Source organism: Mytilus edulis, chromosome 11, assembly GCF_963676685.1.
Source record: "Mytilus edulis chromosome 11, xbMytEdul2.2, whole genome shotgun sequence".
NCBI classification, from domain to species: Eukaryota; Metazoa; Mollusca; class Bivalvia; order Mytilida; family Mytilidae; genus Mytilus; species Mytilus edulis.
This window is the reverse complement of record NC_092354.1, coordinates 67,102,707-67,123,518: the sequence shown is the minus strand read 5'-3', so window position 1 is coordinate 67,123,518 and position 20,812 is coordinate 67,102,707. Positions and strand designations below refer to the sequence as shown.

Sequence of the window (20,812 nt, the reverse complement as noted above, 5' to 3'; positions counted from 1 at the left end):
AAAGCATTCATTTAGATCTTCCATGTAATTTCAATGAAAACAGGTAAATTTAATTTTTTAAGAAATTAACTATATATAGGAGTCCATGTCTGAACTGAAAAGGTCTTCTAAAGTCATATGAAACCAGTGACTGGTGAAAAATAATGTTTATCCAATTCTTGAACCAATGCATGTATATATCATAAACTTAGTCTTCTGTGCACGATTTTATCATTTTTTACACAAATATATCGTCAATTTTTTTTCTCTCTGTCTGTTAAGATTTAACAAATATGGCTGCTCATTAAATGCCGTGTTTATAAGCCGAAGTTTACTGATTGTAACCTTATAGTCAACAATCACAAAAAAGCACATAGGTATTGAGCACTATTTAACATGTTAAATCAGATAATTGTTTTTTTTAATGACAGATCCATGCGTATTGCCATCACCTGATTTTTACGAAGAAGGTCACGCTAAGGTCACTTTGCATACGGAAAATATGTTGGCAATTTGCTTCCTGGAAGGAAGCAATTAAAAAAAAGTAAACTTCTTCTAAATGTGGACAAATTGTTTCTTCAGAAAAAAGTATATGTACATAAGTTCTATAATGAAAACTATCCATTTAGTTATAAAAACATATACATATTTTTTTTAAATTTGAGGTTTCATATGACTTTAACATAATGTTTGTTATTACATTTGCTAAATATATCTGACTTCAATATTTTGGTTGTCAACTTTTGCACTTTTGTTGCCTAAGCAAAGTACGTCTTTTCATCATTTTTTTTGTTGTCTTGAAGCACATTTTAACTCAATTGTCAGGGAAAAATATGTTCCCTACAAAACTTACTCCTTTTTACTACGAACAGCAAAATTGAATATTTGACCTATCTAAATGTATGTATGAGCTCAGACTATTTGGAATTAATTTTAGAGAAATTTTTATGACTTTTACAATTTCAAGGATGAAATAATAGTTCTTATCATGCCTCAACGTTTTAGCCCAAAGAGCCAATTCAAGTTATATAGCATGTCAATAAACTTCAATTATGATTTCTTTATTTCTTACTTAATATTCACTAACTAAAATCTATCAATTTCAACATAATTGCAAAAAGTTTATTTGTTTCACTCCATATGACAAGCTCTGTTTCTTTCACTTCATAAGAAAACATATTATTTGTCTTTTTAACTTTATGAACCACTAAGAGTTTCATTCCATCAGGCACTACAACAAGTCCTGCTATTTCTTTCTGGTTATTGGACAGACCCGCCATACACATCTGAAAACACTGCTCAGTAGATCTTTTCAAATGTGTTTCAAAAGATATATATGATCCATATTTATCATAGGCAGATATTTCCGCTATAATTCTAGCTACTCGTCCTCCAATGGTATTTCTTAGATAAACCACATCTGGTATGTATGACTGAACGTAGTTATGTAAACATGAAGACTTGACCAGATAGTTACTTGATTTTTGAACCAAACAATTCATATTAATTGCTCGATCTGGGTCTTGATTTTGTGTGTTTTCTATTTCCGCCAAAATATTATTCTCTCCAGGCGATGGAGAACGTGATCTGGATCGGAATCTTTCAGTAGAAATTTTAGGACACAATACTTTCTGATGTATTCTACCATGATTTTGACTATTTCGAGATTGTCTCTCTTCAATTTCAAGTTGATCCTCATGGTTACCATATACTAAACAGTGTAGGACTCCATTATCTATTGAATTGTCAAGTGAACCTTTTACTGGTGGTCTTACTGTTTCACTCTCGCCAAAAACAGTAATGTTAAGAATTCTATCTATAAAGATTTGTATCATAACCTCTCCCATGACCTTTAATCCTTCTAACATACAGTGGAGTATAGTTTGAAGTTCCAACAGATTCATCTGAAAAATTAGTAAATCATCATTATTATTTATATATACCAGTATTTATTCAGTTTTAAGGAATTACGCCCCCTTTTTAATTACTACATATATGTAAGCCACCTACCAAAACCAATAACAACAGCAATGCCCCCCTTTTCCCCAACAAAAAATCCAGAATCTGGTGAAAACTGTTTCTCTAATGATTCTTAGATGTGCTCTTTATACAATATATGAACTAGGAATCAGAGTCGGAAAACAGACCAGATATGAATGAAATCCGGATTCTCATATTAATGACTACCATAACTACAGACGCATGCATGGCGCAGCTTTTAATTTATTTATTAAAATTAAAACTGTTGGACTCTTATTTATATTATATTATGTACATGTTCCAGCTTAACTTTGTTGGATTTATATATCTTTTTAATGAGAAACACTGAGTTTCATAAACATGATAACAGAGTAGTGCAACTAAATATGATAAATTAAACAACGTTGAATTTGAATTGTTACTTTAATACCCCCTCTTAACTAAATTTAGGAAAAATTGATTGACCAATAAGGATATATATAAAATAGATGTCAATTAAACAAAACTTGCAGCAATTTTGACCCCATCCCCAAACTATTTGAATTAAGTTTTTTATCCTTCATTGATTTTTTGATGTTGTCCCTTACCTCTTCAGCCTGTCTAACAACTGGCAGTATGTCTGCAATCCTGCTATACACATGTGCTGATGTACACTTATCGTCATCTCCACCACCTCGCCAAACATTGCTGTGGAAACCATCATAAAGAGTCGAAGGAGCAACACCATTATGTGGGGTCATCTAAATATCAATTCAAAAAATATATAATAATGACAAATGACAGATCATACAACAAATCTTACAATAGCTATATTTAATTTACAAAACACATCAAACAAATGGACAATAACTGTCATATTCCTGACTTGGTACAGGCATTTTCTTATGTAGAAAATGGTGGATTGAACCTGGTTTCATGACAGATCATACAACAAATCTTACAATTGTTATGTTTATCTTTTTATTACTGGTTGATGAAATCATTACAGTGTGTACTGGCTGGTCATTATCGTGTATGATAAGATTTTGACACGCCTACATAGCTAATGAATGTGCATGAATATAGATAAGAACAGCATGTGTAGCCATAAACTTAGGGAGTTGTAGATTTGTTGCGTAAATGTTTGGATGTAGTTTTGAGAATATAGAAAAGATACAAAAATATTGTTTTTAATTATTAGTATCCGAGCAAATAAAACACGGATCTATCATTATATCTATATTGTTTATGGATTCATTATAATTATTATTATTCATGTTATTGAATAGCAATTTTTATTACCATGATTATGTAGGTATAGATGAAGCACGAACATAAATGTTCAACAAAGTACAACATTTCTTTTAAGTGTGCAAAATTTGGCAAACCTCTGAAATCAAATGCATCAAACATCCACAAAGATAATATTTTTCCTCAATCTACAAAAAATTGGTACCCAAGAAAAAATAAATGAATTTAGTTATTATACATTACTGCCTGCAATTTATGTAAACTATTTTCATTTAATTGCATTGATTTGTCATGTAATGATATCAACTTTCTTCACTATGTGCTGTATTGTAATACTTTGAACATTCAAGTTAACGGTCATCCTGTATAAATTGAGCATTATTTTACTGCAAAAGTTTATAAGCAGCTACACGAGCGCATGATACGCCCATTGTCTTGAGTGTGAAGTTTTATGCAATTATCATAAATATTTTCTGAGATACAGCGCGACATGTGAACCCCCCTCCCTTTTATACTACCAAAAAATCAATGATTCTAAAATAAAAAAAATAATTATCACCAAAAAGTTAACAGATCTTGAGTTATATAACTAAGAAATGTGTTAAGTTTTAAGCAATAATCATAAATTGTGTTTGAGATACAGCGTGACATGTGAACCCCCCATTTTTTCAATAACTCTAAAATAAAATAAGCATACCACAGATCTACTTTTTTATGTATTGACTACACATAAAGGTCTTGTAGGGTGGGCACAATAAGCATGTAATTTCAATAAATGATTTCCTTTAAGATGTATTTGTCTGGTGTTCAAAATGATAAAAATGACTATTACCTGAACAAGCAAAGCAGTTCTTAAATTTGCCAGAACATTGACAAATATTTGCCATTTCTCAGATGGTACTATTTGATAATCTAGTTCTAAATACTGATGTGGCACTGCACTTGTTCTTGGAACACGCTGCCAATTGACCTTCAAAAGCTCTTCAGCATCATCTATGATCGGTTTAACTTTCCCCTCATCAACTTTTTGAAAACATATTCCAGTAATCTCCGCTTCATTATCTAGATAGTTGTCCAAATAAGAATTCCCTAATGAGACACATGGCACTTTTCCTTCAATCCTAAAAAAAAATATAATATAAATTTATCTTTACCATGTATACAGGTATATTTACTCAGGAATTAATTTTAACTGCTTATAACATTTTGTGATTTATCATGTTTATATATTGTTGGTTCACGACGAACGTACCTCTGTTGTACGACAGACAACCAATGTTGCGTGACACTGAGCATTGTATGAAATTTGGTAATTTCATGAGACAATCGTGCGACTGTAGTACAAATGTATTTTGACAGACGTGGTCGCACGATTGTCTCATGAAATTACCAAATTTCATACGATGCTCAGTGTCACACAACATTGGTTGTCTGTCGTACAACAGAGGTACGTTCGTCGTGCAACTTTTTTTTCGTTTTATTTAGATGAATACAATTCGGTGGGAATGAATGTTTGGAAAACATACCGTCTGCCGTTAAAAGAGGATGGCTATTCCACTAGAATAATTACGTTTGGACCTGCTGAAAATTCGCCTTGCCAAACTCCAAAATATTATCCATTTATTTTTCTTTTTGGGGGCATCCTGGTTTAAATTCGCTGAACATTTAAAATATAAACTAATACGACAAACGTCGCTTACTTGGACCGAACTTATAATGACACTTAACTATATTGAAATCAATAGGCATATAACTTGCAATAAATCGGGCCTTCTTTACTAGTATATACTAGTAGTCTCGGAGTCAAACGCACGCGTGACCCACAACAGTTCTACGACAATTGTAAGAGAGTCATACGACAGTGGGCTGAAAGTGACACGCGCATTCCATGACATAAAATCCTAAAAAATAGCCCCAAACAACTCATGATCAAAATGATGATTGTCGTATCACTGTCGCACGATCGACTTGTGACAAACCCACGGCAGTACAATTACAATTTTTGTTTTTGTCGTGTACCCATCATGGAACCATCGGCATCGTGGACATGTCGTAGCTGATGTGACCACTCGAAATATTTTTTTGACATTTTGCATGACAACTATTTAATAGATCTACCACTACAAAAAATTGTACGATCTATTGTGACCGGGGCTTTACCGATATATAAATATTTATAAAACTAATGAGTAGATTTAATCAATTTATTCACTAATTGCAACAAATTCCGTTTATTTTTCAAGTTTCATTACCGATCCGATGCAATTCTATTAAAAAAGGATGCGGGTACGCGAGCCTAGGAATGGTGATTTGACTATTCGTACCCACATGCTGCTACATGCAGACATCTTCAAAGGCTATTGTTTTTTTTTTACTTCAAAGCAAAAATTTAAAATAGCCTGACCCTTCCAAGATATATCATAATTATTTGGACTAGGGTCCAGTTTAGATGTAAAGTTAGAGTTATCTCTCTTTGTACATCTAATGGACTAACTCTATCCTGAGACATATGTTGCAATTGTAATATATATATGTATCTTGCTTCATTACATAATTGTGTAGGATATATCATATATGTGTAAATAAAACATCATCTGTATTTGTTACTTGGCTATATCATAATGTTTGCAATGATCCATATGATCCGGAAATAAAAGACGGTGCGTTTCTGTTATTCACCTGTAGTACCACATCTTTATTAAAATATTTGTAAGTCGTCATTCAAGGAATTGAAACTAATTTGCATTAATAATAAACTATAAACAAACCTGGGTTTGAATATGCTGCAGTCGCATTTGCTATTTTTCTGTCTCGTTCTTTCCGTCATTGTCTTTTCTGCACGTAGACAAACTCGGCCTTTAGCAAACTCGGACTATAACGAACTCGGACTCTAACGAACTCGGACTCTAACGAACTCGGAATCGCGCGCGTAGGGCTGTTTACGTCAAAACGACGGGCGTGCTAATTAATTGGAGAGGGGAGAAATAAACCAAATGAATTAAAACAATTGGATAAAAGTATATGAGACTTGTAATTCTTCGATGACGTGTATCGAAGATAAAAGTGAGAAAAATTTACTTCTGGATCAATTTACGGGTTTTCAGTGCTATCAATCGAACTACTTGTTTCTTCAAAATTTAACGCTATAAGGTATGGGGAAATCTGGATTGAGAATAGTTTGTTTTGTCATCTGCTCTGACCACCAAATTTGGGATCAATATTTTTTCTGGAAAATACATGACCCCCCCCCCCCCCCTCTTTTTTTAAAGGTTAATAATGGTCGTTCCTCATTGGTGCATGCTCAGCAAATGCAAATTGTCAAGTATATTGGTTTGACCCGCCTGTGTTTCAAACCTCGACTTCCAGCTCTCGAGAGAAGCACGATACCACAAAGCTATCGAGGCAGATCAAAGGAAAATAAAATTAGAATCAATTTTGTAACAACTTCTTAGTATTTGTTTTGAAATTGTCACTACCGAAATGACATTTTAATAAATAAAAACTATTTTGAAATATTTTGAAACAGAGAGACAGAAGATACTAAAGGGTCATATGCTATGTCAAAGAAAAATTCAGTAGCAAAAGAGGGGCCAAATATACCAAGGGACATTCACATTAATAAGTCGAAAATAAAATGACAACGCCAAGGATAAAAAAGATCAAAACAAACAGCAATACACAAAATACAACATAGGAAACTATAGACTGAGCAACACGAACACCACAAAAAGGGGGGTGATCTCAGGTGCTCTGGAAAGGTAAGCAAATCCTGCTTTGTTGTGATCTCAGGTGCTCTGGAAAGGTAAGCAAATCCTGCTTTATTGTGATCTCAGGTGCTCTGGAAAGGTAAGCAAATCCTGCTTTATTGTGATCTCAGGTGCTCTGGAAAGGTAAGCAAATCCTGCTTTATTGTGATCTCAGGTGCTCTCGAAAGGTAAGCAAATCCTGCTTTATTGTGATCTCAGGTGCTCTCGAAAGGTAAGCAAATCCTGCTTTATTGTGATCTCAGGTGCTCTGGAAAGGTAAGCAAATCCTGATTTATTATGGCCACCGTCTTGCTGCTCATGTAAGTACTAACCTGGTAATTCGGTAGGTCACGTCACATTCTCGTTAAACGGGACGGGCTTGTAGTGGTAATCAGTGAAACAGATATTCCATAACGGTCAACCAACTCGCGATGGCGTCCAGAAAGTTTACGAAGGGATGATTTCACTTCCCAACTTGGAACTCTTCGTTTAAAAGCTTCATTGAGAGCAGCGACCCTCTATAAGGAAATCATGATAGAAAATACAAACCCTGTAATATCGTATCACCTTGGAGATGTATATTTGGTATGCAGGCGCTGCTGGAATGTTACTATATAGAAATGGAAAGTTCACAATTGGGAAGCTAAACTCATCTCTCTTGTCGTACCAACCCTTGTAGTCAATTTCTAGTGGTAAGTCAAAATGGTCAAGATGTGAGGCAAACTTAGCTCTATCTGTCGCATGTTTTATCTCAAGTTCGAAGGGATAAAACATGCATAGTCATCAAAATTTGAATTATTTAGCGCATGGGAGAAGATCAACTGTGAATAAGGAACAAGACGACAAGAAGAGGAGCACAGGTTGATCCCATTTTTCAATTGCAAGTTTGTTTTTGTGACACCCCACAGAAAATTTTCGGATTCGACCCCCCTCCCCCCCCTGTACATCATAAATGATTCCTTATTATAACAGATGTATATTTACCGTATATACTGAACTATAATAGCACATGTATCTTTTCAAAAAGGATAATGCGCCTGTTCCAAGTCAGGAGCCTCTGGCCTTTGTTAGTCTTGTATGATTTTTAATCTTAGTTTCTTGTGTATATTTCGAAGTTTAGTATGACATCCATTATCACTGAACTAATATACATTTTTGTTTAGGGGCTAGCTGAAGAACGCCTCCGGGTGTTGGAGTTTCTCGCTGCATTGAAGACCCATAGGTGGTCTCGGCTGTTCTGGTGTCTGTAATATGGTCGGGTTGTTGTCTCTTTGACACATTCCCCATTTCCATTCTAATTTTATTTACATTCCTAGCTAGAGTGACATTCGCACAGCAGTAAAAATCACCGTTATATATTGCAGGTCTGTCTGATCACTTAAGAGTATATACTAAAAAGCATGGAAACTGATGTTTCTCGCCCAACGATTTTACATGGTCAATGATATTACAAAAAGAAGCATTCAATTTTTAGTTTAAACATATTTATTTAGTTTAAATGTATTTATTTATAGTGGATTAAGAAACAAGTTTTGCAACTTATATTAATCCCTTTCCACTTTGCGGGTGCGAGTGCTGCCTTGTAGCGACTTTAGCCTACTCTTTTTCGAAATCTACAAGGGTGTCTTTAACGTGCAAGAGATATTGCTCTCTCTTAACACGGGTCAGCCCTTTATCGTCCCCTTCCGACGGACTATCATCGTTTCCTCAAGACCATACTCGCAAATGGTGTCAAGGGAGAGCCGAAAATTGAGATCCTGAAATTTTCATCCCGAATGAGAATAGAACCAGGAACCTTTGTGTTATATGAATGTTTGTTTCAACAAAATGAATTATTGTGCAGGAACATAAATGTATAAATTTAGTACAACCTTGAACGTTTTAATGTAATTTTAATTAAGCTATCATGCGGTTTTGAATAAAAAAATTATTTAAGATTTGTACTATTTTGAATAAACATATTTTTTTTTGAAACGAAGGAAAATGAAAACAAATTGTAATGGTTGTTTGAAAAAGATTTTATAATTGGGTTGGTGATATTAAAATTTTTATTTTAAAGCTTTTAAATTCTAGCAATTAAATTTGTTTAAAATTTCATAATAATAAATTAAAATGGTTGCTTAAAATCATAACATATATATATATACGGACTCACTCACTCATACTCATCATGAAAACATCTATATATATATATATAGACTAAATTTCCCTTTAACTTTCATAAATATATATTAATTTATGTAGATTTATACTTTGAAGTTTAAAACCAATGATTTTTTCTGAAAGAAAAGAAAATTTCAATGGTTGTTAAAAAATAAAATAATAAATCACACTTAAATTATAAAAAAAAAAGTAATGTTAACCAATATATATAACTTTACAACATGTAAAGGAATCTTACTAATCTATATTAATAAGGCAAAATTGTAATAAGAATTGGACCAAATTCTATCTTAAACCGTCTGATCATACTTACTTCAGTGTTGGTAAACGCAACCACACCCTTAAAATTGACTTATTTGCTGCTAACTATTTGTTAGAAGGTAGTCAACAAACACACTGGCTTTTTTTTTTTTTACTTTTCACTGTAGAAGTTAACCTTAGAAGTTAACTTTTCACTGTAGAAGTTAACCTTAGAAGTTAACTTTTCACTGTAGAAGTTAACCTTTTACAGTCGTCCGCTTCGCCACTGCTGCATTTCGGATACACTATAGGACATGCAGCAGAAACGTTTGATAATAGTTAACATGACTTTAAATTCATATATATAAATGCTAATAATATAATAATAATAAGATGTGATGTGAATACGGCAATGAGATAGCTCTCCACGTAGACCTATTTATATAGAAAGCTATAAAAGCCAAATATAAAACAATTAAAACTAAGCTTACCTTCAACATTTAAATGTAAGTTTTATTTTAACCACATATGATTTGGACAAAGCACTATTCCATTGTTTGAATTATCAGGCAAATAATATAAGTAAAAGTAATGATTTCCCTTGTCAAAATGCCGAATATTTAAATCCAATGACTGAATGCGTCCAAAGTCTTTCGGAACATTAAGGATGTGTATACAATATAAATCCCTGGGAACATCAAGTAATAATTTACATTCCTCTTTCCCACTTCCTCTCTTCTGTAGTTCAAGCCCTCTGTGTATATGCATGCATTCGTCTTATAAATACGCGGAGTTGTTTTCAGTTCTCAAGATATTAGTTGTCAAGATGGTGTTAATCTAAGTTTAAACTGTAGGTCAATAAAGTTCTCATTAGGCATTACTTGTTATGTGATTTCACACCGATAGTCTCGCCGTAAGTATGAATAATAAATTTGAGCGTCAGATCTGAGCCTCGCGCCGGACCACTCTCCGAGCAAAGGTGATATTTTCTCTTTTATGCCGCAATGTAATTCCCGGATCCCCTGAATTCACCTTGTTTTTTTGTTGTTTTTTTTTTTAAATTCAAAATGCCTAGAGTGTGTAGGTAAAGGTAATATCTTTGGCTAGCTTGATTGCTAGCTGAACCGTGAGGTCATTATTAGGTTAGGTATATTACCCTCTTTTCCGTCGTCGTCGTCGTCTTTCGTGTTTTGTCCAATCTAATTAAAATTAAATGTCGCGACATATCAGAACAGGAGCAATTAAAGGATTTAATTTTAATTAGATTGTGTTTTGTCTTACCTTTGGTAGTTTCTCAGTTCCTTGGTATCTGGGATCTATTTTTTCGTGGAATAGGACAACAAAGCTCACAATTTTCTAAATCATAGGCATTTGCTCTGCAAATGCATTCTTTCATTAGCCAACAAGAATAAGGATATTTAACAGTTTTTCCTTTATGTTATATTTACGTTTTCATTCTTCTCTCTTTTTGTGTATATTAACTTATTTTCTTTTAGAAAATATATGAAGAATCAGAATATTGTTTTTTTCTTCAATTATGATTTCAGTGCAAACTTAGTTCGGCATCGTGGCACTTTTCAGAGAAAAACGAAAGCACCACCATCACTTTGATTGGTTGTTGTTTAACGTCATTGTTAGCACTCATGAGGGTCGTAATGGGGGTACCTCCATGACAATAAAGTTAAAATGTTTTGCCAAATGATGTTAATGGTAATTTTCGTTGTATGACGATAAGATGTACACTTTCTTTTAGACGATAAAAACATCAGACTGATTTTGACGAATCACGTTAATTTTTTTCTAAAAATGACGGTAACGATAATTATTTCAGACAAATCACGATAAGAATATTTTGACGGATCAAGGTAAAATTTTAACCAATTTGACGCTTACGGTAGCCGAAAATGACTGTTTAACGCCTGATGTTAAACATCTTCGCTAGCCAAGGGTTCCGATCCACTTCCCTCCTTAGGCTCCACAGGAGGGAAGTGGATCGCAACCCTTGGCTAGCGAATATGAGCGTTAAAGGGCATTTCTACCCTCATGCATGATTGGCTTTTTCGTAGCGGTCAGTTTCTATAAGTAGATGTCTCGGGACACCGAAGAGACAAAACGGCCGACCTAAACAATCCTATTAAGATTAGAGTCTATAGTACATATGTCATGTATACATACAGGGATAGAACTCTCAACTTGGGTGTTGACGGGCTTGCTAATGATACATACTGTATATTGTGTTAATTTTCTTGCTTACCTCAGATAGTATTGATCAACATTTCATCCATATTTATACAGCAAAATGCATTGAGTGTGTAGGTAAAGGTACTATCTTTGACTAGCTTGCTTTCTAGGTCATTATAAGGTAAGGCATATACTACCCTCCTTTAATAAGAATAGACTAGTCCGACATGTAACCGATCTCTCTATATGTATAGGAGTAGACCTTTCCGAAAGGAGAGTAATTATACTTTACCTTAAAATGATTTCCCGGTTCCCCTTGCAAGCAAGCTAGTCAAAGATGTTACATATACCTACACACTCAATGCATTTTGCTGTAATGGTAAACTCGAACATAAATCATCGCAGTTGCCATAATGTAATGAATTTGAAAGATGTAATATACTTAGCAATGTATACGATTGTCCACACTTCATTCTTTAGGCCACACTTAAAAACACTTAAATTTTAGTTTGCCCAAACCCTACCCAACATTGAGACAGTGGGTGGGAAGGTAGGTAGGCATTTTCTTTTATTTATTTGGTAAAAAGAAATTTAAGTATCAGATGTTTAGTCTTCATGCCTATCTGAATAAATAAAAAAAAATCATATCAGGACAATAAAAGATTTTCAGTAGACAGCTATTTTCTGGGTAGGTGGGGTTAGATCAAACAAACCTATTCTTTTTTTAACCTTACTTAATTCAGTTCAGGTTGTTCCATTTGCATATACGCCTCCACAAATCAATTAATCATATACAATTTCAAAATAAAAATAAAAAAACCAACATTTTTACCTTTATAAAATACAATTGACTAATCATAGTACAAGTACATGCAACCGTGAACTATACAATGTTATATTTATATACTGACTTAATATGCGCAGCTTTCTGACCCCACTCTCTTTTCTTCTTTCATTTAATCAAATTCTATTGTTTATTGTGTCAACTTTCGTGTTTTTGCATCCAATATTGCGTCGTCGCATATTTAGCTCTGGTATTGTTTGTCTTTCTTCTTCCGTTATATATACATGTATGTGTGTGTGTGTGGTGTGTGTGCGTGTGTGAAACTGAGAGTACTTTGTGTCTTTTTATCAGTTTTTTTTTTATGCAAGATGTCCATCGTGTTGATCTGACGAGTCAAGCCATTCGGAACTGATTTTAACACTTTGTTCATTTTATTGCACGCTGTCACAGGTTGATCACATGCACTCATGCAACCCCAAAATATTCTATACGTGTACCTGTATGGGTACAAGCTCAAATTGACAATGGTTGTTTGTTTTGCTATCTATATATCATATTTGTTTTTCGGTTTTGATTTGTTATAAATCAGGCAATTTGGGCTATTCGTTTAAATTGTTTCACATCTTGTCATGGTGTTGGGGCCTAATTTTTATCTGATTATTAAGTAAGTGTTTTACTCATTGTTGACGTCCGTATGTGACCTATAGTTTCTAAAAAGGCTTCATTAGGACACTGTTGGGTGGTAGTCTCATTTGCAATCTCCTTTGTAATCTATATCAATATAAATAAACCTAAAAACACGGTCAAATGTACATTTGCTAACTATGCGGTATGGATTTTGTTCCATGTTGACGGTTGTACGGTGACCTATAGTTGTTAACTTCTAATGTAATTTTGGTCCCTGGGAAAGAGTTGTCTTATTTGTAAGCTTAACATATCAACTTATTTTATATAGTACATACCCAACCCTTGGTTTCTGGTAAAAGAGTTGTTTTGTTGCCATAATACCATATTTTCTTTTTAATATATATTGCACTATCACCTCATAGAAAACTTTTTGAAATTTATTTAATTAAAATTAAAATAAAAAAGATCTTGATGCAGCTACGCTTTCCTAAAGGATCTGAATTTTACTGTTAGGATTATCTCAAATGATGACACTGTAAACTACGAGAGCTGCACTGACAATAGTCAGTCATGTCAATAGTCCTGACCCTCTACGTGCTCAGTCATGTCAATAGTCCTGACCTTCTACAGGCACAGTCATGTCAATAGTCCTGACCTTCTAAAGGCTCAGTCATGTCAATAGTCCTGACCCTCTACGTGCTCAGTCATGTCAATAGTCCTGACCCTCTACAGGCTCAGTCATGTCAATAGTCCTGACCTTCTACAGGCTCAGTCATTTCAATAGTCCTGACCTTCTACAGGCTCAGTCATGTCAATATATAGTCCCAACCCTCTACAGGCTCAGTCATGTCAATAGTCCCGACCTTCTACAGGCTCAGTCATGTCAATAGTCCTGACCTTCTACATGCTCAGTCATGTCAATAGTCCTAAACTTCTACAGGCTCAGTCATGTCAATAGTCTTGACTTTCTTCAGGCTCAGTCATGCTAAAAATCCTGAACTTCTACAGGCTCATTCATGTCAATAATCCTGACCTTCTACAGGCTCAGCCATCCATCATAGGTTATACGCAGGCAAAATATATGTTGACCATAGAGGTAATACCCATAGTTAAGGTAACTGATCATACTGTCTTGGTGTGGAGCAAATACAGAACCATATCTGCTCCTGATCTTACACACTTTTATGCACAATTCTGAAATATAATTCAATTCAGCATTAATTATTCATCAAACAATAACTAGTATATATATATAGGCTTATATAAAAGTGAAACTGGACTATGTTATGTACGTCATGTTTTACAATGCTCCCTAGATCTATACGTATAGGAGGGTCGTTATCACAGGCGCTTGGGTACATGATACAGAATTTTTTTTATACTAAGAATGGATAGTAAAATTGGGTATTTTCTCCGAGTCGTTTAAATCACTCGAAACTAGGTGAGACATGCACAGATAAGTGATAGATAAGCATTATAAATATAGAAGATTGAATATTTTAATCAACATTTTTTTGTTATCTGTATGATATACCCAAGCGCCTGTGCTCTGATGGTCTGATGAATCACGGAGAATTGTAACTTATTTGACAATAACGGTAGCATAAAATGACCGTTTGACCTCACGGTAAAGGGCATTCATACGTACCTTTGTATAGTGAGGGGGGGTCACATCTGCAGATAATGCTATAGAATGATAACATTATTTAGTATTACTATTTAATAGGGGTCCAGTATAAACCTGAACAAACCAGCATTTATGTAACTCTACTAGTATATGTATAAAAACAAGTTGCTTTCTTTAAAAAAAAAAAAAAAGCAATACATGAACCTAAGATCGCTGACTGCCGAGTCACCAAAAGATTGTTGCTGAATTTGTGTTTGCTTTTGAATTGAAATAATTGACTGTGAATATAAGAAGCCAGTTGAAAGTATATATTTACAGCTTCTCTTTGAATAGTTATTTTAAAGCTCTACTATTTTATTTATTAATTGGGAATGTACATAATTTTCCCGATTATAACCCTTTGGCAAATCCTAATTTCTACTAACCGGATAACTTATGCAAATTGCACAAACCTACTCAGTTTGCTTTATAATGTGGAATTCTGGATGCATTTATTTTATCTATCATATCTTTATATTTTGTTTCCTACATGAATGCCTTTATATTCTCAACTCGTGATTTGAAGCCGTCTTGACTCATGGTAGATGTTGTATGCGGTAAAACCTGTGGCATGCAATTGATTGGGACCTCTTATGAAGAGACTCATTTTGGTCCAATAAAACATCTCAATTTTTAAGGATTTCCTAAAATCAATTCAAACATTCTACAGGGAAACTTAGTTTTGCCGAAGAATTTCTTAATTCAGAAGTTTACGAATACCTGTACACACTTTCAAAATAACCAATTTATATAAAAAGGTATGTAGATATCAAAAGATACCAGAATTAAAATGATGTACGCCAGACACGAGTTCAGTAGATACAAAAAAAGCATCAGTGACGCTCGAATGAAAAAAGTTAAAAGGCTAAATACATTACAAAGTTAAGAAATATATTCCTTGGGTAGACAATCCTTAGATTTTCGAAAAGGTCAAAGTTTATGATAGGACAATGACTCAAAAAAGAAACAAAAGAGAAACAACTCGAGGTCAGAATACCGTTAAAAATGATGACCGTGCTTGAAAGTCACATGTGAAGCTCTTTCTGTCGTGTACTGAATTTAGATAACAAAAACGAAAATAAGCTTTCACGAGTGAATTTAATAGTATTGCATGCAAGTAGTATCTTAGCGCACGAAATAGTAAATAGAAAGCATCTCGCTGATACTCAGGAAAAGAATATGCATTTGCATCATCACATATCTTAATCTAATAGTTGAATTCGAATGTCAAACGGCCTACATTAAATTTTTTGACTCCGGATTCATTGACATTTTATATCCGGAATTTTTGAGAAAGCAAACCGATAGTGTGCTTTTGAGATATGATCTATAATGTAAATGAATCAAGAGGTGTAGGATAGTTGGTCAACACAATGAATACAATTTTCAAAACCGTTACATATAGTACAAATATGTAGATGCTATACGGTTAAACTATTAAAACAAACAAACAAAAATTTAATTTAAATTTTATAAAAAACTAACGGTTCCTGTTAGTATTTTTTTTTCTCAAATTCTTTTGAATATATATAATATCAATAAACACGAACGTCACGTATTTACAGATGGACAGTTTATTTATCAAATAAATCTACTTTTAAATTCTAACATTCCACTATGTGAATATATTACTATACAAAATATAAGCAAAGACTTCTAAACTTTTGTTGTGATTGTTGTAAATTATTTTTACGGTTGTTGTGAGTTGCAAGGATTTAAAATCATGCTTTATGATTTGAAAACACACAAGTATTTTTATTCACGACCGTTTATAATTTAAATATTTACTAAATTTATCTTACTTTCCGTTTTATGGATATATTACAATACAAAAAAAAAGTAATTACTCATAAAACCTAAATACTAAAATGGTATGAAATAATTAACGTAGAAATATAATGATTATTGTTTATAAACAATTTTTTTTATAGGATGCAAGAATTTATTTAGATTTAATTTTTATGTTTCCTTTACAAATGAATATTTAAAAATACCAAAGCAGAGTATCTTGTAATATAAAATACTTATTTCTTAATTGCAACTCTGAAAATATTCTGATTTCAATCATTGTTAGTTTCTTCAGAAACATAAATACAGTATATATTTTGTATATATATGTATTTGATTCCGATTGAATTAAATACTTTTGATAAGAATATTATCTTTCTGTTTTCCGATCTAATATTAATATTTTAACCAGAATCTTCGCTCCCGTAAGTCTATGATGAAATACACACTCAGTATCCCGTGGTTAAATCTTCAAACATAATTAGTTCACATGTTATCGAGACAACATACAATACCACGTTATAATTGACCCAGATACACACAGTGTACAGTGGTCGTTTTAAAACAAATATAATTGCGTCGTCAAGGGCCATCAAGGGACCATATACATATGATATCAAAGACGTAGATAACAACCTGTTAAGACCTGTATAAATGACCAGAAAACTTTCGAGACGTTCCGAGAATTTTATTCTGACTTCCGGCCGAGAGATATCGAGTGGCCCATAGACACATCCAAAAACTCGTCAATATATAAGCATGAACCCCCTAAGGGGGTTCATGCAATAAATCATGATATAAAACTGGAAATCTACCAAGTTCAGTTAAACTGCATTTTTTTCTAGTTTTATTTTTGTGTGCACCAAAGTATAAGTTTATAAGTAAAGGACTTTTGAGGGTCGATATTAACAGTTTTATGGAGCTAATAGGTAGGGGTCACATCAGCAGGTGATGTTATAAGTAAAGAATTGGTTGATATATGCAGTTTCTATGGTGCATGATATAGATAGATATGTTAAATCAGCAGGTGATCGATGGTTTATAGTAAGGAAAGGGTCTATATCAATAATGTTTGCGTGAACCCCTGAGGGTTCACGCATATTTATTAGTAAGAAATATGGTCTATGGAGGAATATTCGGAAACTTTCTTTTTGTTCATTCGGAACATTTTTTCTTCTTATCTGTATTACCATCCTGCAATTAAGAGCACCTCTATACGGGGTATTCACTAGATATTTAGAACATGACAATAAAGAACTTTACACTGATTGCTTACTCACTTATATGCTATATGATAATAAAATATATAGTTGAAAATCTATGTAGAAAAAAACGAAATAGCTATCCATACGTATAATTTTTAAAGAATAATAATGATTCAAAACATGGACACATGTACCTCAGACTTCCAAACATTCATAAAATTCATTTAGAAATAATCAATGAGGCATTGCGAACTGGTCAACTAGTATGATACAATGTACATTAATTAATGTTCCTTACGACCGATCATCAATAGGTGTTTCTCTCCCACGAGATGGATTGCGGATTGAAAAATTACTTGACCTAATATAAAACCATTATTGAAGAGGCATAACTTTAGAATTGAATTTTAGATACAACGGATTTCATTAATAAAATAGAGTTACACACAAGACAAAAAGGGAATGCTTTCTTATTGCCTATGCCGATGTAACGTAAATGTACACACATTTATATGATCATGGTTAATTTAAAAGAAACGGTTGTCAATGCAGTAGATATAAATGATGCACAAGAATATCCTTTAAAGATTCCCAACAAAAAAGGTTTAACTGCATTTGTTAAATTATTTCTAAGAAACAAATAAATTTGGTTTAATGGACAGATATATATATAAACAAGTTATAAGAGCGCCCATGGGTGGTATATTTTCACCACTATGCACATATATGCATCAAATTAATGGCAATTTTCTTTTTATGCCAAACAACGATAATAAGCAAACAAAAAAAAACAGGCTCCTGATTTCGGACAGGTATATTAAGTATACATGTATAAGCAGCAAATTAAATGTATTTGCTGTATCCAAACCCATTTCTTATGTGGAATAGGGTTTTACGGCATGCACAAACAAATGATAAGTAAGTTGCTTTTGTCTTATTGGTAGGAATAAACATTCCATATTCTATGAAGCAAAATAGTCGTACTTTAACGTTTAATCCCGCTGCAAATGTTTGCACCTGTCCTTAGTCAGGAATCTAATGTACAGTAGTTGTCGTCTGTTTATGTAGTTCATACGTGTTTCTCGTTTCTCGTTTTTATATAGACCGTCTGAGATTTCCCATTAGAATGGTTTTATACTAGTATTTTTTTGGGGCCCTTTATAGCTTGCTGTTCGATGTGAGCCAAGGCTCTGTGTTAAATGCCGTACCTTGACCTATAATGGTTTACTTTAATAAATTATTACTAGGATGGAGAGCTGTCTCATTGGCACTCATACCACATCTTCCTATATCTATCTAATATGGGGTTTTTTTCACAGAAAAGTAAATAAAATGACCCTAGAAGTGTCATCCATTGGTAGTATTTTGACCTTTCACGTTGGTAAAAATTAATATCGAAATAAAAACATTTATATTTAATTATCTCCTCACTTTATATTTAACACCACTCTCAACATACCCAAATTGTCCTGATTTACAACAAAAAGAAAATATTATCCTCCACACAGATGATAATAAAAAAAACACTGAGGTATAATTTACAATTCAGTTGAAATAAGATTTGCATAAAAAAAAAGTTCTAAGTTCACGTATTGACTTTTCAAGTTTTTTCTAAAAAAGAAACTTGTTATGGTGTTTATAGACCATGTATCAGCGGTGATATTAGCAGGTGGTGTTATTAGCAAAGAAAGGGTCAGTCAATATTTCAAGTTAAATATTTAAATTTTACTTCTTAATCCTTGTGATCTTAAATAATTAATCATATAATTTCCAGCTTTGCTATCTATTTTCTATTTAAAACTGGTTAATGTGCAAAGGGAAACAACTTTAAATAGTAAATCTACATAATAGAGCTTTCTTACAAATTGACGAAAGGTACGTATGCTTGACGAATCATACGTAAGACTCGTTTTAGGGATCCTTTATTTTGACACATTTATACAATAGTCGTGGAACTTCGGACAATAATCGTGCATGCTACGACACTTATTAAATTGGATTTTTCTTGAGATATATTTAGGATTTCGGGACGTACGATAGGTTAGAATATGATTATTGATACCACCAGGTCGGAGGAGGTAATTAAAACTACAAAGTATTCTAAATATAGAGTTGTCAGACGAAAAAAATGTCCCCTAGAAAACTAAAAACCGACCCCTCCCCCACTTTTAATATTACAATGTTGCACTGTTTAACCCAAGAAAATATCAAAGCAAATACAAATGTCTTCTTCCCTAACAGAAATACAAATACTTTCTTGATTCATAATTTGCAACGCTTAAAATAATAAAATGAAAAAAATAGGATGATCTTTATACTATTCCATATGTTGGTGCTCATTTCATAACTTTTGAACCATCGCCTTAATGTGATATATGATACACCGGAGCAATGGAACGGTTATTTAAGCGTATAACTGCGTTTTGCCTAAGTCCTGAACATTCATGAAATATTAGCCACTGGACGATAAGTGACAACTTCGTGTCTATCTTCCAAACATGTGTACTGTTAAATCGTCATTATAAAATCCACAATATATATGGTGTAAAACTGTAGATTCATTTCTTGATATACAAAGTCTTTTTTTTTTTAATTTTTAGATTTATTCAACATTACTTTTTAAAATAATTGTATCATCATTTTATAGCAAATCTCGATATTCCACTTTGATAATTTGCTGAAAGTGTACTGTAACAAATAAAAATAAATGTGAATCTTGTCGTTAAATTTAGACTAACGATCTTCAATAATGTCATTGAATTGTTAATCGTGAAACTCGTGCTTAAAAAAATCCCGCGGAAATGTGTGTACTCGTGGTTTACGTAAATAACGTATCGGACGTAAGTGTATTTGACACTTTTTTTCTCTGTTAGATTATATTATAATCGTGTATTATTTGCGATATTATTTTTTTTTTAAATAAACTTGATTTAGAAAAGAATGCTGTTTTACTGGATAAAACAAAGACTCTTTTAACTGTTTTTTGTAAAAATGAAATACGTGCTCCCTTTACGTTCGTTCGTACCTTTCGTACGAATACAATACAATATACAATACAATATTTTTTTATTTTCCAAATTAAAGGGCCCATTAAGAGCATAACATTAATTACAACATGACATAAACATTACAGAGTGATTAAAGAAACATAAAATAATAATTGAAATTCAAATGCATGAAGAAAGGATCAGTGGTCAAGGGGGGAGAATTTTGATATATTTTA

General features: G+C 33.0%; 1 protein-coding gene across 1 annotated transcript; it reads right to left on the bottom strand.

Annotated features, from left to right (window-relative positions):
* Positions 1-532: 532 nt before the first annotated feature.
* LOC139496119 (uncharacterized) lies at positions 533-6,081 on the bottom strand. Its single transcript, XM_071284584.1, has 4 exons — positions 5,958-6,081; positions 4,022-4,310; positions 2,547-2,699; positions 533-1,883 (listed from the first exon to the last, which is right to left on the bottom strand). Exons 1-4 carry the CDS (start codon positions 6,014-6,016, stop codon positions 1,062-1,064), a joined length of 1,323 nt encoding a protein of 440 aa, XP_071140685.1. The 5' UTR covers positions 6,017-6,081; the 3' UTR covers positions 533-1,061.
* Between the last annotated feature and the right edge of the window lie 14,731 nt (positions 6,082-20,812).